This window comes from Diceros bicornis, chromosome 8 (assembly GCF_020826845.1).
Source record: "Diceros bicornis minor isolate mBicDic1 chromosome 8, mDicBic1.mat.cur, whole genome shotgun sequence".
NCBI classification, from domain to species: Eukaryota; Metazoa; Chordata; class Mammalia; order Perissodactyla; family Rhinocerotidae; genus Diceros; species Diceros bicornis.
This window is the reverse complement of record NC_080747.1, coordinates 59,133,126-59,155,504: the sequence shown is the minus strand read 5'-3', so window position 1 is coordinate 59,155,504 and position 22,379 is coordinate 59,133,126. Positions and strand designations below refer to the sequence as shown.

At 34.4% G+C, this 22,379-nt stretch overlaps 1 protein-coding gene across 8 annotated transcripts in view; it reads left to right on the top strand.

Moving 5' to 3' along the window:
• ANKRD17 (ankyrin repeat domain 17) overlaps positions 1-22,379 on the top strand; it is a 162,821-nt gene that overhangs the window by 87,709 nt on the left and 52,733 nt on the right. For 4 of the 8 annotated variants that reach the window (XM_058547249.1, XM_058547255.1, XM_058547253.1 and 1 more), the window contains exons 7-16: positions 1,066-1,160; positions 3,780-4,017; positions 5,359-5,550; positions 5,939-6,048; positions 7,943-8,030; positions 9,774-9,901; positions 10,159-10,302; positions 10,714-10,816; positions 12,280-13,032; positions 17,379-17,527. In XM_058547249.1, coding sequence (XP_058403232.1) covers positions 1,066-1,160; positions 3,780-4,017; positions 5,359-5,550; positions 5,939-6,048; positions 7,943-8,030; positions 9,774-9,901; positions 10,159-10,302; positions 10,714-10,816; positions 12,280-13,032; positions 17,379-17,527 — 2,000 coding nt within the window. The remainder of the gene's footprint in view (positions 1-1,065; positions 1,161-3,779; positions 4,018-5,358; positions 5,551-5,938; positions 6,049-7,942; positions 8,031-9,773; positions 9,902-10,158; positions 10,303-10,713; positions 10,817-12,279; positions 13,033-17,378; positions 17,528-22,379) is intronic. The other 4 variants (XM_058547250.1, XM_058547252.1, XM_058547257.1 and 1 more) reach the window with 4 other exon arrangements.

The window sequence follows — 22,379 nt, the reverse complement described above, 5'->3', positions numbered from 1 at the left end:
TGCAGGCTTTAATTAGAAGCTGGATATAGAACTGAGCTGGTGGATAACATCTCTACTACTTCCAAGGATCCATGGACCCTCTCTCTTTCCTCTATTTCTGGTGAGGTCTCCTAGGACATAAGATTGACAAGGAGGAGATAGGGAAGGGATACAACTCAGTCTGAGACTGAGCGTTGTTGTGGATCTTTGGGAAAGGAGAATGACAGAGAGGAGAGGGAGGGAGGTAGCAAAAACAAAATATGGCAGGTGCTACACTTACTCACCAAGGTTAGTTTTGTTTTACCTGTTTATGGTTCCACCATCCACTTCTTCCCCTCAGTCCCAGTTGACTGAGAATTGTCTGCAGCTCATTCCAAATAAAGTTGGAAAAAAAATTAGTCATTTTTCTGTTGTTTCTTGCATAGTATCTGAAGTTCTTTTTAAAATATAGTTTTTCTCTGTAACTGCTTGTAAGATGTCTTTATCTGAACTGAAGCATATGGTTTATTTGAAACTACTTAAATATAAGAGTATGTGTGTGTGTATGTATGTTTATATCTAATAAATGAATGAATATAAACTAAATGGTGTTGTTTCCAGGATATTTTTATATATGCAGTTCCCAACTTACAAACTGGTTGTTCCTAAAAAGTTTATGAGTTAGTTGTTGAAACTTAAAACACATTTCCTCATAGAAATAACTTTAATTATTATCACTCCAGGCTACTAGTTCATGAAAGCTAATTTATTCCGTAGAATAAATAAAATAACTGTAGCATTCCTGGGCTCTTAAAATGTTGTAGAGGGGATATACTAGGTGTTGGCTTTTAATGGCATCTTTGCTCACTTGCAGCAAGGATTCTAGTAGCAGCAGTTTCTAGGGCAACAGGGTAAGGAGTAAAACAGCAGAGATCACTTGTATCCTTGGTGTTGGACAGTTGAGGGTGGCTTGTAGCTGACTTTAGTATTATGCTTATAAATTTATTGCTATAAGTTAAATATAACTTTTCAAAATATTGTAATTTCTTCTTATATTTGTTGGAATAATAAAATATGTTTAAGTAACCTGAAACACTTTTGTTTTAGGACACCTAGAGATGGTGCGATTTCTTTTGGAAGCAGGCGCAGATCAAGAGCATAAAACAGATGAAATGCACACTGCTCTAATGGAGGCTTGCATGGTAAGACTGGTGAAATACATACATGAAATATATTTATATATTAGGTAGAGTGAGCAGAGTTAGTGTACAGTGAGTGCCTTTTCCTTGAGTTCAAAGATTCTGTTTATTATAGACTTACTGTGGAGCAGAACCTCAGCTAACTGAATTATCAATAGTTTTCAGAGCCAGTTGTACAAGATTAACTTCTATTAGAGGTGCTTTCTGAAACTTTACAGCACTACCTTCATTTTATTAGTCTCATATAATTATACTGGTTTTATGTAGTTGGCACAGAAAATGACTTTTTAAAAGGTTGATCAGGGGCTGGCCTGGGTGGTGCAGCCGTTAAGTTCGCATGCTCCACTTAGGTGGCCCAGGGTTCGCTGGTTCGGATCCTGGGTGTGGAGATACGCACCGCTCATCAAGCCGTGCTGAGGCTGTGTCCCACATAGCAACAAGAAGGATGTACAACTATGACATACAACTACCTACTGGGGCTTTGGGGAAAAACAAAGGGGGAAAAAGGAGGAAGAGTGGCAACAGATGTTAGATCAGGGCCAATCTTCAAAAAAAAAGAAGAATGAGAGGGCACTTCACCCTCAGCTGGATGGCTGGGATCAAAAAAAAAGCCAGAGAAGAGCAAGTGCTGACGAGGGCATGGGGAAATCCACCATTGGCACACGGGGCTGGGGCTGCACACCACGCTGCAGAGGACACCCAGGTCTAAGGAAAAAAAAAAAAAAAAATGTTGATCAAGGATATTAAAGAGGAGAATATAATCCACAGAGTATGCACGTAATACGAAGGATAACATATTCATCAAACCAATAATTTAATTTATGAAAACTTTGAAATTAGAGTATTATTTGTGTTACATAATTCCCCCTCTTTTATGGTCTTTTCTGAGCCCTGAATTCCTTTTTTAAAAACTCTTTTGAGGGCCAGCCCGGTGGCGCAAGCAGTTAAGTGCGCACGTTCCGCTGCTGCGGCCCGGGGTTCGCCGGTTCGGATCCCGGGTGCGCACCGACGCACCGCTTGTTAAGCCATGCTGTGGCAGCGTCCCATATAAAGTGGAGGAAGATGGGCATGGATGTTAGCCCAGGGCCAGTCTTCCTCAGCAAAAAAGAGGAGGATTGGCATTGGATGTTAGCTCAGGGCTGGTCCTCCTCACAAAAAAAAAAAAAAAAAAAAACTCTTTTGAGAGTTTATACTTGGGAATGGGTCTGTATCTCAGTCTGTGATTTGTGGCACAGAAATGGATCAGAGTAACATTATAGACAGATTTATAAGAAAAACATGCCAAAGATAGAAAAAGCCCCAAATGATTTTGAAGTTCCTTGTCTCAACTTCCTTTCAGAGAATGACAATTGAAAGGATGTTAAACTGTAATTACTAATTTAAAAAAATATTAGGTAGCTATTTAAGACTTGAGTTATCTTTGTTTTCCGTATTACCATGCCAGTGTTTGCTTTACTAAGTTCTTGTTTTGAACAAACAAGTTTTCTTCAAAGATTTTGAGTTCCTCATCTGTTAAAATAAGGATAATATCCTTCTCTGGGGTTGTTGTGAGAATTAAATGAGGTAATGTGTGTAAAACACATCAGTAATATCCCTGTGATAAGGAAATTAAAACATCCTTGCCACCCCCATTGGGGAAACAACCTATATGTAGATTAAGAAATTAAAATGAAATATTGTGTAGACCTAACCAGCATGCACTGGAAGTGTTATAAGTAGATGAAAGATATTAGTAGGGGCCATACATTTGGAGGCTTGCTAAGAGATTGAAGTTTTAAACTGGTCTTTAAAGGAGATGTAGGAGTTGACTATGGAGGAAGAAAATTCTGAGTTGAAGGAACAGCAAAGTAACCATGATAATAAGACATTATAATATGGCACGCATGGAGGCAAACATGGGCATGGCATGTTCAAAAGAAGATGAAATGTCTGTGAGGTAATATATAGAAGGAAGAAGTATATCAAAGGAAAAATAGAGGGGAAAAGAGAGCCTTGGAGTTGCCAATAGTTAGGAAAGCTGTGGGAAAGGGAGACCGGTAAAGGAGACAGAAAATAATGAGAGAACTTCTTTTTCTTTTCTTAATTTTCACTGGCATTTAAATGTTGAACAGCAAAAGAAGTACCATGTACATATTGTGTTCCCCTTCCCCTAACACATCACGCACAATTCCCCTACTGCTCCAAAAGTATTTTGTTTTTGTTTTTCCACCTAATCCAAAGTTTGCTTGTCCTTAAGGTTTCTGCAGAAATCCTACTTTCACTTTCTAAACTTTATCGTTTTAGCATTTAAGTTTATACCACGTAGTGTTGATGTTATCTCACAGTAGTCTCTTGGTTCATGTGCTTACGGGTTTTTTTTCCTGATGGTTAATAAGGTTCTTGATTGAAGGTATCATTTTATTACATGTTTTATGTCCTCAATCTCTATTTCCTATTCTATACTAAACAAGTATAGATATGTCGTAATAAATATTTGCTTTCTCAACTGTTAAATGTAGATTTATTAATTCTTCTTTGAATGGAGATCAGTAAACTTCATTGTATAATAATTGAGACGTCTTCATATTTGTAAAGATTTTTTTAATGGTGCTGATTTAATTTTTTTAATTGCATTGTAATTAGGATGGCCATGTTGAAGTAGCTAGGTTACTTCTTGACAGTGGTGCCCAAGTGAACATGCCTGCTGATTCATTTGAGTCACCATTGACTTTGGCTGCATGTGGTGGGCATGTGGAACTTGCGGCTTTACTTATTGAAAGAGGAGCTAGCCTGGAAGAGGTCAATGATGAAGGTTATACACCATTGATGGAAGCAGCTCGTGAAGGACATGAAGAAATGGTGGCATTACTTCTAGGCCAAGGTAACCATACCGATCAAGACACTAGCACATAAATGTGTGAAATGTAAGATTATAATTTTGTAAAATTGAATTTCAGTGTTTCATCTTTCTAGTAGATTTGTAATGAGATGTTGTCACAAAAACTAATGATTAAGTGTTTGCTTTGAAAATGGCTCCCATACTGTGCTAAACAAAATCAAATAGACTTCTTTAATAGAGAGCTTTCAGAGCCATCATGTACTATGTACTGTGTGAATTAAAAAAGAGAACTGAAGTTGGGGTAGGTTGTAGGTTATGTAGGGGTATATATGAGATTCAACATGTCTCAAGCTAATATATTGAGAGAATTCTTTTGGGGCAGAATACCAGAATAAATATTTGATATGTCTGTTTTTCCTGAAACACAGTATGGAAAGTTCTACCATAAGGACTAACTTGATATGAATGCAAGAAGCTGTCAAGGAGCTCAGTATCCAGTGGAGTTCTCTTTTGGGAAAAGTGAAACAGTTATTTTACTATATTAAGATACCTTAAGTTTAGAAGTAATCTCCCATCTCTATTCATATTTGTAGCCTAATTTTGTATCTCTTTTAGAGTAAAGTTTTTGTTTGGACAAATTTAAGAGGAATGGCACATTTTGAAAACCTTTTTATTGAGAGGTAATATTAACTAGAATTTTAAAAGCATAGGTTTTGGAGCAGACTTCTTAGGTTTGAATCATAACTCCACTGCTTGCCAATTTTGTAACTTTAGGCAAGTTTCTAATCTTCTGTGCCTCAATTTTTTCATTTGTAGGGTTGTTGTGAGAGCTAATATATATGTATAAGGCTTTTAGAACACTGTTTGTCATATAGTGCCTGTTAAGTGTTTGCTATGGTGATGGTGGTAGTAGTGATGATGATAATGTGACCTTGGACAAGTTAGTTAATCTCAATTTCCTTAGCTGTAAAATGAGCTAATAACAACATGTAAAATGCTTTCAATGTTGCCTGTCAAATAGTAATAGTGTATTAAATATTACCTATTATCATCATCATCAACATCTTTATCATCATTATTTTTGAATCTTTATAATGAGGTAATATAGTTTATTTTTCTAAGTCCTTTATCACTTGACTTGTACCTTCTGGCTGAGGAAATCTTACTCCAGCTCTATACATCAAATGTGGACTGGTGGATGTGGTTTTGATAGTTTTCTTTATTTTTAGCTGCCTACCAGAGTGGGGGAGAGGCACTTCATTGTTAAAGTAATATAAATGTTCATTTTTGAAGTGTAGTTTATTAGGAAACAAACAATCATGTTTTGCTTATCTCTGGAATAAGTTAATGACTTTCTTTAAATAATTAGAATCTTTATTTTAGGAGCAAATATCAATGCACAGACAGAAGAAACTCAAGAAACTGCCTTGACTCTGGCTTGCTGTGGAGGCTTTCTGGAAGTGGCAGACTTTCTAATTAAGGCAGGAGCTGATATAGAACTAGGGTGTTCTACCCCTTTAATGGAAGCTGCTCAAGAGGGTCATTTGGAGTTAGTTAAATACTTATTAGCTGCAGGTAGGCATTTTTGCATTTGGGAGAAGTTTTTTACATGATTTATTTAAGTAAAAATGTTATAATAGAAACAATTTTTTTCTGATGTGATACACTGAATGTGTGTAAAAAGAGTAATAACATGATAAAATTTCATGTGTATTCTGAATAAATAATTGACCTTATTGCTGTTTGAAGTATCGACAGCTTTAATTTCAAGGAGTAATCTGTTTGTAATTTTTTTTTTTTTTTGCTTTTAACAATGCTGACAATATTCCCTATTTCTAGAAATGGATAAGGCTATTTTGTCTAATTTGAGGAAATATGGCTTATCTAGAAGAAATTTCTATGTCCATCAGTTATGTCGTATAATTCTTTTATTAAGTCTGTGTACTGTTTAATACTACTACAGGAGCTAATGTTCATGCAACAACAGCAACAGGGGATACAGCACTAACATATGCCTGTGAAAATGGTCATACTGATGTAGCAGATGTCTTACTTCAGGCAGGAGCAGATCTGGTAAGCTATATCACTTTTTAAATCCTGGTATTTAAAACTAAGACAAGAAATTATTTTAAAATTCTATGGATATTATAGACTGAAGGTATTTCTTTACTTCTAATTTTATGTTGGCCTTTTTGCCATTCTTTATCTCATTTAGTCACATTTTTTTCCTACATTGTTTGATGTCCATATTATTGTCCTTGTTAGCAGGACTATCCAGTCTAGTACCCCTTGTCCCCACAAAAAATGGAAAACTTTATATTAGACATGTTAGTACAAATTAATTTTCTCTTAGGTACTTAGCTATTTTTAGAAGCTTTTCTGATTTTGTATAAAAAGGCAAACATGGCTCAGAGGCATTTCGCTGTAGCTTAGGAAATAAACTACACTGTAAAGAACATTATTAAATAATAAAGGAGTTAAAAAGATAAATATTTAATACAAAATCTTTTCCCTTAAATAACTTTTATTTTAGTATAAAGAATGCAATACAGAGGTCGTTTTAAGGTAGATTATAAAGAGATGTCATAGGGAAAGTACAGAATATAAAGAAGCTCAAAAGAGGTAAAGACGTCATCTGAGATATTATATTTTGGGCTGGGTAAGGTTTAGGAAGGTAGATATGGCGATGTTGTGACAAAAGAGATATTCCAGTGGGAAGAACTAGTATGAGTACAGCCTGAGAGGTAGGGAAGCATGAAAGCAAGTGTCTGTCGGGAAAATAGTCTTCCAGTTTAGCCTGTAAGGGAGTAGAAGTGAGACATGAAAAGGTAGGTTTTAGTTAAAGTGTAAGTACCTATATGTTCATGGGGCCGAGATTAACAAGTAAATGTATTTCCTGTAGAAGTTCATGGTTTATGATGGAAATTCACATGCAGGCAGAAACAGGCTCCTCCATTAATTAGTTTTGTAAACTTAATAATTTATTTAACTTCTCTTTTCTCATTTATGAAAGGAGATAGTTGAATTAGATTACTATTGTGGTTTCCTTCAGCTCTGCATGTGTTGGTACAACTCCTGAAGCACTTTTTACACACATTATATTGTAGTTAGTTTTGTGCGTATTTTTCCCCTAATTAGGTTTTGAGTTTGATGCTTTGGAACTATATTTCCACTGTTTATCACAGTGGCTTTGAACCATACGGAAATGTAATCTTGCTTAGTTAATTGCAGTTAGAACAACCTAGTGCATAACTTAAGAGAAAAATCAAAAGTTATTCATCAGATGTGAATATTAAAATGTATATATATAATGCTTTATAAAAGGTATTTTTTCCTCAAACCTTTATATTCTTAAGATCTGAAAATTTCTCCAATAGTGTTCTCAATTACCCAGCAATCACAAGAATGCAATAGATTCTCCATCATTTTGAGACCCAGAAATTTCTAGTAATATCTTATAACTGATGGTTTTAGCGATATTTAAATTATCACTAGCCTTGTTGTTTTTATATAAGGTAAAATAGAGATAATGAGAAATCTATAAAGAAAGAGAGTGATGTATTTACAGAAATTCTTACAGATAGGATACAAAATTACAAAAGGAAAATCACTTGGAGTAGATAAGGATAATGCTATCAGTGTTGATTATTTGGAGAGGACTGTGCTAGAGTGCCATTCACTGTTCAAGTTCCACAATCCTTTTAGTAGAGAGAGAAGGAAAAATTACCCAGATGGATTTAGATGAGGGCGTCACAATCATGTGAATGTAACTTCAGTTCTTAAGTTATTTCTGTAGAACATGTTTCTAATTTGAGATTGTTTTAATTTAAAAATGTATGAATTTATTTCAAAGCATGATATTTAATATATTTAGTTTCAGAAATTAGTCCAATTCTTTTCCTTTTGATTTTCATGAAAAAAGTAATTGTTCGCTAGCAGTTAAATATCAAGTCTGTTTTTTAAACAGGAGCATGAATCTGAAGGTGGAAGAACTCCTTTAATGAAAGCTGCAAGAGCTGGTCATGTTTGTACTGTTCAGTTCTTAATCAGTAAAGGTAGGTTTGTGCAAAGCAGTAGTTTTTCCCCAAAGGTGTCTATCCCCTGCCCTTGGATATTTAGAGGTTGAGGGGTAAAGGACAGTTTTTGGATATCCACATGGTAGAGGGATGCTGCTGAGATTTTGTGAGTGGGTAATTGATAAACATCCTGCATTGCATAGAACAGTTCCAGACTTTGAAGAATTGTCATACTGAGTACCACCGTTGTTGAGAAACACGTCTATAAAGAAAAATTTCCCTATGTAAGACTTTCGAGGGTTAATTTAAATAACTTAAAGTCTGTTCTGTTCATGTAATAATATATCTTAAAACTTGGATTTTTATGATGTTGATGCCACTGAGTAACTTGAGGGCAAGTCAGTTTTCTACTTCATATTTCCTTGGGCCTAAATTTCCTTCTTTGTAAAATATAGAGAGGTGGTCATAAATATAGCACAAAAAGTGTTCAAAATTGAAATGTGACAAATATGCCAAAATGCATGGAGGATTTGCATTCATGATCAGTAATTCTGCTTTGAATACCAAAAACCTTAATGACGAAAGGAGCATATTATTACTTTAAATTATTCCTTTAAGTTATTTCGTAAGTGTTTACTATATAAGTTCAAGTTGAAACAATTTTTCATGCAGATTTCATCATATTCTTAAGTATAGGAGATTAAAGATTTTACTTTTGATTCAACATTGATCAAAGAAAGACTATATAGGGCCGGCCCCGTGGCTTAGTGGTTAAGTGCCTGCGCTCTGCTGCTGGCAGCCCGGGTTCGGATCCCGGGTGCGCCCCGACGCACCGCTTCTCCGGCCATGCTGAGGCCGTGTCCCACGTGCAGCAACTAGAAGGATGTGCAGCTATGACATACAACTATCTGCTGGGGCTTTGGGGGAAAAAATAAATAAATAAAATTATTTAAAAAAAAAAAAAAAGACTGTATAAGCCAAATACAATTAAAAAGGCAATATATGCCATTTCTCTCTTACCAAAAATACTAAAGATTTCTCAAGTTTGTAATTTTATAGGTAATGAAAATAAATCAGAAATAACTTACTGGTCAAATTATTTTAGGCAATTTGAATACATGCTTACTTGTGATGTATGTTTATACCATAGTATTCTCGAGAATGGGATTATTTACATAATTTTAATGAATCTGAGCCAGTTTCTTCCTGCTATTTTATTTCTATTTCCCACATTGTCTAGCGCAATGCTCCAAATGGGGGATGAATTCATATTGAGGGGGAAATATACCTGTTTTTCATTCTCAGATATTTCCCAATGAAAAAAGCTGACACTACTATTACTTTCTATTCCTTGTTAATTCTCTACATACTTAGCCCACAGAGGGCAGTGTGGTTTATTTTTTTTTAGTTTTTAGTTATCTTTTCTACTGAAGAACTTAAAATATAGATAAAATTTCATATTCTACTTTTTATAACAATGATTGCATTAGGAGTAAGATATACTTTTAGCCTTTTCTTTTAACGGTACATACTGAAATATTTATGGACAAAATTACATCATGTTTGTCCGGGATTTGCTTTAGAATAATTCAAGTGGGACAGGAGAGTTGATGTGGGTATATATGAAAGGAAATTGACCATGTGTTTATAATCTTTGAAGCTGGGTAGTGGGTGTGTGGGGCTTCATTATCTATTCTTTCTAGTCTTTATGATTTTAAAATTTACCATAATTTAAGAAACAAAAATCTCTTAACATGATTTTCCATGCCTTGTCTGTTTTAGGAGCGAATGTGAATAGAACCACAGCTAATAATGACCATACTGTACTGTCCCTGGCTTGTGCAGGGGGTCATCTGGCAGTGGTGGAACTACTTTTGGCTCATGGAGCAGATCCTACTCATCGTTTAAAAGTATGTAACTGAAACTCAAATGTTTCGGGTAGCATTGTGAATTAATTCTTCACGCTTGAACGTTAGAAAATATCATCTACAAGTTCTGTTTATAATGGCATTCCAAATGTGTTCATTTTCATCTCTTTTATTAGACAAAAGGATTCTTTATTAAAACTAAGATTTTAATGTGTCTGGGGCCTGTGGCTTAATTTCCTTAATTGTTCTGTTAATTAACTTATTTAAAATTTTTTCCCCTTCCATATCCACTCTTTTAGGATGGCTCAACTATGTTGATAGAAGCAGCAAAAGGTGGCCATACAAGTGTTGTTTGCTATCTTTTGGACTATCCTAATAACTTGCTTTCAGCCCCTCCACCAGATGTCACTCAGTTAACCCCCCCATCCCACGATTTAAATAGGGTAAGATTCAAAACTAAAGCATTTTTATATCACATCTTCTTTATCCCCCTTTTGCTCATAGTTTCAATTTAAATTAGATTATTTTTTTGTTGTAATATGTAGTTCTTATAGATGTGTACTTGATACGGTTAATGAACATAGGGTATAGTATTCAAATTCTGGATTGATATTATTTTGCTTTGCTTTCTTCTTATGGCCAGAATAACAATTTGAATTCAAAGTCCATTAAAAAAAAAGTTATGGAAAATAATTAGGTACCAACATATCTTAAGTAAATATATCATTGTCTGAGATTAATGCCGGATTAACAATATTTTCAATAAGTCTTTGTAACTTATTCTTCATTTAAAGCATATTATTTAATGGAGTGTGTAGGAAAAGCAGAAATATAATCAGTTTCCTTTGTCTTAGGCTCCTCGTGTACCAGTTCAAGCACTGCCCATGGTTGTTCCACCTCAGGAGCCTGACAAACCACCTGCTAATGTTGCCACTACTCTTCCCATCAGGAATAAAGGTCAGTTGAACTTCTAAAGACTGTTTCTTACATGTTGTCCAGTAAAAATGATAAGATTATGAAAAAACTAGCCATTTAAAATTTCTTTACAAAAAGTGGATTTTACTAAGTTGGCATAATTAAAGACTTTTTTACAAATGAAAAAAGCATGTTATTGGGATAGAAGATAGTTAATAGCACTAATTTGTGCTAGAATTAGAAGTATTAGCAGGAGAAATTCAGATGCTCATCTTTGATGCAATTCTGATTATCCGTGATTTCCTCTAATAACTAGTCATTTCTATTCATGTTAAAATGTTAGGCTGGGTATAGTTGGGTGACATTTTTGTAAATTACTTAAAGTTAAAATTTATTTTAGAATAAGAGGTTTTATATAGATTTTATATCTGGAATACCTTTTCTCAAGCAGTAATTCAAAGTTACTTTAGATATGCTTGTTTGTTTCTCTAGAATTCTGAGGTCCATAGTTGACTTGTGGATGTTACACCATGCATGTTCATAAGTTATATCCCAAAATATTACAGCTACCAGTTTGAATCAGTTTTTCTTTTTAAAAAGTTTTACCTGAAGAACCAATGCAGTTTTAATTTTTTGGTTTTTGGCTACCTATATTATTTTACCAACAAGAATACTAAGTATTTCCACCAGCTCTTTTCAATCACTACTACCAATCTAGAACCGCTCTTTTCAATCACTACTACCAATCTAGAGCCTTGGCGCCTTTTTCAGTTGGTATAGCAAACAACTGATTGCTGTACCTGTAGCCAGAACTGTTTATTCACCTGGCTGTCAGAAGATACAGTGGATGGCGTAGTCCAGCATCTTTTCTTCCAGGGAAACTGCATCCCAGTTCTCTACTGGCCAGGTAGCTGTGTGAATATGTGAATTTATATCTTGCCTTTATCAGTCTTGAAGATGCCAGGCCCTGACAAAGACGTATATTTTAGTTGGATTTTAATTTCCTGGTATTTCTCAGTGGTTTGGGCACTCTTTGTGTGTATGTGTGTGTGTTTAAAAGGCACAGACTATTAAATGTGGAAAAACCTTGACTTAGAGGTCTAAGTTTTCCCTACATCTTAATAATTGAGCATTATTTTTCTGTTCTTATAAGTTTTTACATCTTTATGACCCGATGAAGTATCTACACATAGTCTTAGATTTTACTTTAATTGCACCTCTTAGGTATCACAAACCTGCATCCATCTATTGTCTAATTTTAGCCATGTGATATTTAAAAATTTTGAAATTAATTTCCCAGAGATTACTCTATGCACATAAAATACATACATTTTATATTTATGATAACGAAGGTGAATTTGTTTTTAACTGCTTAACAATACATTTTCACCTTCTATGGATATGATAACTTGGTGCATAACTGTTGGCACTAAACCTCCCAACAGTAACTCTGTAATGAGGATGCCATTCATGTGCACTTCTGAGGGGGTTTCTTTTTCACACAGCTGCTTCTAAACAAAAGTCCAGCAGCCATTTGCCAGCAAACAGCCAGGATGTACAGGGTTACATCACCAATCAGTCTCCAGAGAGCATTGTAGAAGAGGCTCAGGGAAAGTTAACAGAACTGGAACAGAGGATAAAAGAAGCCATAGAAAAGAATGCACAGCTGCAGTCCTTGGAACTGGCTCACGCTGACCAACTTACCAAGGAGAAGATCGAGGAGCTGAACAAAACAAGGGAGGAACAAATTCAGAAGAAACAAAAGATTTTGGAGGAACTACAGAAAGTAGAACGAGAGTTACAACTGAAAACTCAGCAGCAGCTAAAAAAGCAGTATCTAGAGGTTAAAGCTCAAAGAATTCAACTTCAGCAGCAGCAGCAACAGTCTTGCCAGCATCTGGGACTACTAACTCCTGTTGGGGTTGGAGAACAGCTTTCCGAGGGAGACTATGCACGGTTACAGCAAGTGGATCCCGTTTTGCTTAAAGATGAACCCCAGCAGACTGCTGCTCAGATGGGTTTTGCACCAATCCAGCCTCTGGCCATGCCTCAAGCTTTGCCTCTGGCGGCAGGTCCCTTGCCTCCAGGGTCCATCGCAAATCTTACAGAACTGCAAGGAGTGATAGTTGGACAGCCAGTACTGGGCCAAGCACAGTTGGCAGGGCTGGGGCAAGGAATTCTGACAGAAACACAACAAGGGTTAATGGTAGCCAGCCCTGCTCAGACCCTCAATGACACGCTGGATGACATCATGGCAGGTGGGTTTATATTGTTATGAGCAGGTATCAAATATGATTTGCTTAAGGCGAGTAAGAGTGTGCCAGAATTTTTTTGCCGTTACCCAACTTGAGAACTATTTTTGGACTCTTGACCCATGTATATCTTTAGAAATATTAGTTCAATCTCAGAAGTTCTCAGATGGATACAGGTCGAATTAAAGATTAGCTCATTCAATACAAGTGACTGAAACTTTCTGGCTTAGGTGGGTAAGCTGGGAATCTAGGTTTTTCAGTAGTGGGGTTGATGTTTGATTTTTTTGTTTTGGTTTTGATTTTTCTCTTTAAGTTCAGAATGCTAAGATTGAATTTTGGCTTTTTTGCTTCTGTATTCACACCAATAAACTGGGAAACTGATAGAAGTTGAAGTGCAAAACTAGTAGGACACTTCAGGAAGCTTATTTGTGAACAGAAATACTTTATGTCCTAATGGATCAGACTTCAAACCTGATGGATATTTTTAAAAAAACCCAAAAAACGTAAACACTTTTACAACAATAATAAAGTACCAAGCCAAATAGGATTTGATTATACTGTATGTCAGTAATTTTATCCCCTGTGAATGTTAATGTGTAGTCTCTTTCTAATTGTATCATGGGAAAGTGTGGTCCCCTGAGTGTCATAAGTGATATATCTTTCAATGTGTAGCCAGAGAAATTTTATTCCATTATGATTAGTTTCATTGGCGAGAAGAAATATTTTAGAAGGTTATTTAATGGTTCTAGTTTGGGGTACTTATTTTTCTTGAGTTCTGTAACAAAGTAATAGAATGAGATTTTACAGGATTATAAGCCATTAAGAATGTTATACTGAGAAAGATAATTTTCTTCATTAAAAACAAAGTTAAAGAAAAAAATTTGAAAAGGAAGGAAAAGGGAAAAACAAAGGGAGTAAATAGTTGAATTTTGATCATTTTCATCTGATCTTTTCCCATTTTTTTACTCTTTGGTCTGTACTTAAAACATGTTGACTTTTCCTAATTTGGAAACTATGTTTTACATACATATTATGATGAGATTATACATAACTTAACTTTCATCTTTTAAAAGAATAAAAGAAAACTAAATTTTATAGTGTTGAGATGTTTAGCTAACATTCAGAAACTAAGAAACCAGCTAATGAGACAGATTTTATACTTAAATTGCTCTCTCAAGTTTCCCAGTCCTCTTTTAGTATCGCCTCAACAGTAATATGTGGAATGAAGTCTTTGCTAATCCTAGAGAGTGCAATAACTACCTTGGAAGAAATGCTATTAATCATTAGTAAGAACTGTAAAGATTCTTATATTGATTAGTATAAAATTTTTCTAGACATTTGAAAATTACTACTAATCACCATTAGCTGGTTATTATAATTGGGAATACAATTTAAAAAATATTAGACATCTTATCAAAATTGGAATACAGTAGCCAAAAATTCCAACTTTTATATTACTTCCATGGCCATTAATCTGGATCATAATGGTGTTCTTTCTATGTCAGTTGAACTACCAAAGAATGTATAGAGTTAAGTGTTTTTTATCCAACTCAATGGAGAATGGGCATTCCATACCAATGAATATTTAAAAATCTTTTGACATGCTATCGGAATTTACCTGATGTTCTTGGGCGTAGGTATCAATGATTTGCCAGTGGTACAGTTTTTATGCTGATCAGAATGATCAGAGGTTTGTAAAGTAGTTTTTCTGTTGATTCGTTTACTAAACAAAGACAATTAAATTATACCTGTGTATTCCAGGTGTTTTCATATAAAAAAATTTTTAAAAGCATATAACTTTTCAGGAAGTATGACAAATACTGGTCATTATAAAAATACTTTACCTCTTTATTATGCTCACTTATGTGGGGAGATGAGAGATGACCAGAAGGAAGAAAAGGAGTAAAACCATCCAACTACCTACCTGCAACTCATCCCTGTCATCATGCATGTGCACATGCATAAACATACACGTGTACTCATGTATTCACTTCTGCAGCCTTTTTTTAAACTTCTTTTATGGTAGTACTTGTCTTTCAATTGACTAATGACCATTTCCATTTCTTTCTTTGGGTTTTTTAATATCTTATAACCTCATTAGGCTCAGTCTTCCTTCCTTCCTTTAACATAACCTCTGCTCTTTAATTCTTAGTTCCCGTATTAGACTGCTTTTATAAGGTTCAGGCTCTTTTTCTCTGGTACTTGGCTGGCCAAAATCTTCTGTCTTCCCTCTTCTCCATACTTGCTGAAGAAAATCAGTTCCCTGTTTAACCAGTCTTGATACCTTGCCTCTGCTGTATTTTCAAGTTCCCTCTTTCCTTACCTGATGTTAAAACTTTTCTGAGCATCTGGTACTCCCTCTCTAAAATCTAACCCTAAAATGAAGTCCCATATGTAATCTGTACCAGAGTTCCTTCAGGTACCTACATATTTACAATTGTTACTCTTAACTGTAGAGAATGAATGAGTGACAGGCAGTTGTTTGGTTTTAGTAAACCAATTTCATAGGTATCCCAAAGGAAATGAAATGAGGGAATTGATTTTTCCTATCACCTTTTAAATGAGGTGATAAGAACAACTAATTTGAACAAAAGTAAGAAAAACAATTTTAATATGTTCTTGAAAAGAACTTATTCCAGTTGAAATGTAAGTTAAAATTTAGTCATTTAACAATAAAACTTTGTTTTGTTTAGTATATCATGAAATAAAAATCAGTACTTTGGACAGATGGGTGTTCATTCTGTTTAAGCTAATTTTTATATTTAGCATTTTCATTTGTGAAAATCAATCCAATCAAAGGAGAATATGGCCTCTATTTTAAGAGCCATAGATTTTATATGGTTTTGAAATTTATGTTTAGAACATGTACATTTAAATTATCTTGATTTTTTTTTTTTTTTTTCTTAACATACAAAACTATCAATATGGAGTAACAATAATACAAAACTATCAATATGGAGTAACAATATCAAGGTCATTTAGATGATCAATTTAATATATTAGTACATACCCTTTTCTATCAATCTGGATCCGTAAGGATTCAAACAGTGTTTTGTTTTGTTTTTTGTTTTGTTTCCTCCTTTGTTTTTCCTTTGGCTTTTAAGTGGACTTAAAAATGTGTAATTACAGAATGTGTGTTGCTATAACGTATAGTGTATGTTTGTGCCTGAACTAAGGATTTTATGTAACATAGATTTCTTAATTGACAATCATGTTTATAATTGTTATAATAAGATCAGTTTCAGTTTTGTTCTTGGCAGGATCATAATCTCTTTTGCCTGGTTTCAGATCCAGTTGTGAATCATGACTGTTTTCTGTCTGATGTAGTTGATAACTACGTTGGTAACACATATCCACACTACTGTTGAACATTCAAAGATTAATGCCCCGACCTTAGAGCTATAGTGTTTTTAATAGGGGGGAAAAAAAGCATTGATGTTCACATATCAGCTCCAGGAGTGAGTTAATGAGGGAATTAGTAATAAAGTACCCTCAATTGCCACCACCTTTGGAGTTCTCCCCACCTCGAGTACTGACCTAATTATAGCCCTTTCTTAGATTTGCATATTTTGGTGAAAATAATATCATGGCAAAATTATACTTAGAAGAACTAACAATAATCTATATTTGAAGGATGATTGTGTGCATACATTTATTTCTACCCTAATCTTTTACTTTGTCCTTATAAGTCAGTGTGATTGCTCTATTGATTGGTGGGCATTTTACCCTCCTCAGAATAATTCTACAAATGAGAAATTATATTTCCGTGTGAGGATCAAATCTTTATATTTGACTATGCTATTGTACTGAGGACTACAATTCAGAATATTATTGCCCGCCTGTCTGCAGTTAGTAAAACAGTAAGAGATGTTTTACACAATTGGATAGCGAGGTTCTCCCCAAACAGCGATATTACTTTTATTAGTTCTAGACTATAAAGTTTGAAATTGGCAAGTAAAAAATCACATTTTTCTCCTTCTGAACTAGACTATTTTGCCTTTTATTCCTTTTCTGATTAAGAAGATATAATGGACAAGTCTCCATTTAATTTGTAAAAATATTTTTGTTTTCAGGGTTATTTTGAATTAAGGTTTTATGATTACATACCATAAGAAGGGAATTTGTTTTCCAGATGGATTATTTTTCAGAAAATGGATTACTCTCAATATACCTTATAATTTTGGACTGTTGTCCAAAGTCAGAAATAACCAGGAAAATGGGTTGTTAGTGCTATGGCTGCCTACCTGTAGACATTTTGCTTTAAACAGTCTTTAAATATTTTTTAATAATTATTTCTCACTGTTACCTAACAACGTTTCATCCTTATTAAGTGCAGTTATTTTGTTCAACAGCAGTCAGTGGAAGAGCATCTGCAATGTCCAACACTCCTACCCACAGTATCGCTGCTTCCACTTCCCAACCTCAGACTCCAGCTCCAAGCCCTATCATCTCTCCTTCAGCCATGCTTCCTATCTACCCTGCCATTGATATTGATGCACAGGTAAGCTCCAAATTCAGGAGTGATGGTTCTAACTGGAATTATATTATCGATAAAAACGTTAATCAGTGATTTAAATTATCTCAGACTGCTTTGTCTCCAGGCAAAGTCGTGAGCCAGTTATAAACAAATTAGAATCCACATTTTTGCCTTGCCTTACCTGCTGCTGGAGGAGAGCCTTGCAACAGAATCCACATTTTTAAAACTGAAATACCAAATACAGATTATTACTGATAATTATGTGATGGTCTGGTTTCCAAGGTCATCAAATAATCTTTTTTAAAAACTTTAGTTTAGAAGAGAATGTAAAAAGAAATAACTTATTTAAGATTAGTGTGTATTTTCTTCTAATCTTAGATTAGAAAATATGCTTTAAAATTCATAATGGATTGCATGTAAAAGATTCTTCCATTTATATATCATATATACTCAATTGCATTTATAGCAAAAATTCTGATCTTGCTGACTGAAATATGTAGTTAGTCTATGTCTGTGTCTGTAATGCTGTTAAGCCAAAAAAAAAAACCCAAAACAAAAAAACACAACAGGTTTTTTGAAAAATTAGTTTACCATGAAATCTCAGGGCAAAGTGAGGTTGGAGAGAAGAAGATAGCTTGTGTTTTGCCCTGAAGAAATGCCAAGAGGCCTAGCTTAGAAGACTGCTGAATGAGGTTAAGCGTATATGGCCTTCTTCAGGACTGAGAAATGTTTGTAGTTTGGTTTTGTATTTTGATTAATACTGGGGGGTGGTGGGGACAAGGGTGAGGGTGGTGGTGTATATTATAAAACTTTTAGTTTTGCAAATGATCGGTTCTTTATAAACCTGAATTTCAGGAAGTGTGTGTATGTGTATTGTTGGACCATTAAGGGCATGAACTCTTAACCTATTGGAATGTAAAGCCTCTTTTTCATTAAAATGTTTCTTGGCAATACTGTGAAAAGGGAATTTCATTTCTATTCTTACTTGCTTCCCACATGTTTATTGTTTTATATGTGCTAACTTTTTTTTGAGCACTTAAAATTGTCAGGGACTATTTTGAAAGAATTATCTAATCTACAGACCACATGTGAAGTAGCTTCCCTTAAATACTCATTTCCCTGATGAAGAAACCAAGGCTAAGACAGAGATTAAGCATTTTGCTTAGGATCACTTCGTTAACTAAGAAGTGGTGGGGCTGGGAGTTAAACTTAGGTCAGTTTGACTTCAAAAGCACCCTTTTTAACTACCGTACAGTCTTTTTGAAAAAGGTGAGGCATCCATTTGATGAATCACAATGGTTTACCATTAATATTGATAGCATTGTAGAATTGGATTGAACTTGATATTGAATTTGCATTAATTTCCTCCAACCTTTTTTGCTCTGAGGCTATGTTTTAACCAGAAGCATATTTTCTAGTTTTTCTGGGATCAAGAATTGATCCATAAAGCAAAAGGAAAAACTTCACCAAAATGTAAAAGGACTGCTTTTTAAAACTGCTTTTTAATAAAAAAGCCACAGAAAAACTTTCTCTAAGTAGGATCATGATTTTATTGAATATGAAATTATTTTAGTGGTGGTGAAATTTTACCCGACTATACCACTCAATCAACCATCACTCTATTATAAATTAATTTCTGAGAAGTTATGTATAAATGCTTTTAAAAAGTTTTTTTAATTAAAAAACTTACATTTTAAATATAATAGACATGCTTGTGTAGAAAGATTTGACTGTGGCTCCTTAAAAATCTGCTCCTTCTTTTTCTGGTCTCTACATCGAGGTTTTTCAGTTGGGTTAGCCTAACATGTGTTACATTACTTTTCATGGAGTTTACCGTAATTGCTTAGACATTAGAAAATTTCTGCTTTGGAAAACAATACAAAATAAATATTTAGAAATAATTGTTCACCATTTTTTTCTTTAATTTTTGATATTTTTTAAATGTACTGGTTTTTATGATACCAAGCAGGTACTTTAAAAGGTAAAAATAAAGATCCTTTTTTACTCAATCCATCTGAAGTTTTTCCTAGATTCTAAAATAAAAATTCCATGAGGTTTTACATAGTGGATATTTTTGTTTATGTGCGACACAGCTGTGCCATAACAGACAAGTGATATGATAAAAAATTAATACCAGGATTCTTCCTCTGTTTTAAAAGATTAAACATTCTCTAATAATTGGATCTTTCATTTGTTTATTTAACAAATTTTAACGTATACATTCTTAACACTTTACAGATACTAAGTTCTTTAACTTAATTTTTATAACAACCCCATGAAGTAGGTACTATTATTATTCCCATTTTACAGGTGAGGAAAGTAGAACTTAGAAATATTAACTACCTTGCCCAACCACTAATTTATGGTGGAGCCAGCTTTCAAGCAACCCTGGCACTCTGGCTCTAGAATCTGTGCTCTTAACTACTGCACTATGCTACCTGTTTTTCAAATTTTATCGTAGGTGTGAACATTTGAATTATAGTCATGTGCCGAGTAATGTTTTGGTCAGCTGTGGGCTGCATATACAACAGTAGTCCCATAAGATTAGTACCATATGGCCTAGGTGTGTAGTAGGTTATACCAGGTAGGTTTTGTATAAGTACACTCTGTGATGTTCACACAATGACGAAATCCACTAACAATGCATTCTTCACAACATATCACCGTCATTTTAAGTGACACATGACTGTATATTAACCTGGTAAATTAGATTATAGAAAATGGGTCCACCACCTAGGTCGTAAAGGATCATGTGTTTTTCTTTTTTTTTTTTTTATTAAATTTTTTTATTTATTTATTTTTCCCCCAAAGCCCCAGTAGATAGTTGTATGTCATAGTTGCACATCCTTCTAGTTGCTATATGTGGGACACAGCCTCAGCATGGCCAGAGAAGCGGTTGCGTCGGTGCATGCCCGGGATCCAAACCTGGGCCGCCAGCAGCGGAGCACGTGCACTTAACCGCTAAGCCACGTGGCCGGCCCTGATCATGTGTTTTTCATCTTTGCATCTTTTCAGCATGTTTCCTTGGCCATGTCGGATGTTTACATCAAATCTTAATTTAAGGAAGAACAAAAGAAATGTTAGTATTTTTATAGCTTCAGTGTATAAGTCTCCTTTTAAAAATGCTAATGATTCTTAAAATGGTGATACTTTAAACTCCTTTAATTGATCATTATAGTCAGGAACTAATATTTTTAACAAGGAGTAGCAAAAATCATGTTTAATTTCTGGACCTTGAAGAATGCTGAAGATAAAAGTTTGCATTGTTTATAAGGTTCCTCAAATCTAATGTTATATAACTAGAAGTCACTTTTGGTTTGCAAGTGTGTGCCACGGGCTCTCCATCTCTCTTGTGACAATTTTATTGAATCAAGTTTGGTTTGTCTGGATATTTTCAAAAAAAATTTTCTTTAAACTTTTCAGAGATGTCTGTTTTTTTTGAGGAATATTGGCCCTGAGCTAACATCTGTTGCCAATCTTCCTCCTTTTTTCCCTTTTTTTTTAAAATCCCCAAAGCCCGAATAGGTAGTTGTATGTCATAGTTGTACGTCTTTGCAGTTGCTATATGTGGGACACCACCTCAGCATGGCTTGATGAGCGGTGCGTAGGTCCTCGCCCAGGATCTGCACCTGCGAACGTCGGCCACTGAAGTGGAGCACGTGAACTCAACCACTACACCACCGGGCCGGCCCCTAATCTTTATTTTTATTTTGCTTGAACGGTATAACAAAACTTATAGCTGCATACTCTAGATACAGAAATTAGGAATCATGTCGAGATTTTTAAGAACCACTGGTTTTATATGAAACAGTAAATCTGGTTGAATGTTAGAGTTGAATACTACTGAATTAATTAAATATTTTCTGTATTTTATTATGTGAAATTTTGATTAACTCTAATAGCCCCTAAAAGTGAGAAAGAACCACTTGTGTTCTGTTCATGAGTTGTAAAAACTTGTGTTCCAGCCCCCCATCTTTTTTCTTATCGCATGTTTTTCATGTATTTCTGAACTGCTTGTCGTTTTTATTCTCAAACTTCTAAAGGCTTTCCTTGAACTTGGAGTAACTTATTCTAGTACACCTCAAAAATGAGAAAAGTAAATACTTCCTTCTGAAATTTTGCTTTTGTTTTCAGTTTTTAGTGCTTAACATATATCCATTAGTATCTTTTAAAGAGGGTAAACATTAAATTTAACTTATATATCAAGACTGAAATTGTAAAGTTTGTAAAATTATGTTTTACCGTTAATGGTATAAACATCATTTGCATATTTTTCTCTTTTCTTGTTGGTTTTGCTATTGCAAAAAAGAGAGAACAGTTTCATCGCAGTGTTTTAACAAGAGAAATTAAGGATACCAGGAAAAATTAGTTAATAGTGATACATAATATGCTGCCATTAAAGCATTCTACTTTAAAATTCATGTGTTCTGCTTGTTTATATGAACTGTTTTAAGCAGGTTATTTACTATTTTACTGACTATTCTCATTTATTGAGTACCCTAAAGTATTATCCTTTTTAATCTTACATATGACCCCTGACATGGTTAGAGAATGAGATGTTTGGTATTATTGAAGATTATGGAAGTCTTAAAAAGTTTAGCCCTTTAAGTCCTAATAGTTTTCAAAGTAATTTAATTACTTTAGATAACAACATCTGTTATAGTATGGAATGGTGTATTTTATGGTATCTTGAGCTAAGTGGAAATTTTCTTTAGAAGTTAAACCTGGATGAGCTCTTAACAAGAGCTCGGAGCATCTTTCTCCTTTTCTGATTTCTCTTAGATATATGACAAAGAATGTGACATGTTAACCAGTATAATATAACATGATTTTAGTGGTACTTTGCCTTCCAGTAAGTCATCACCTATATTGTTAT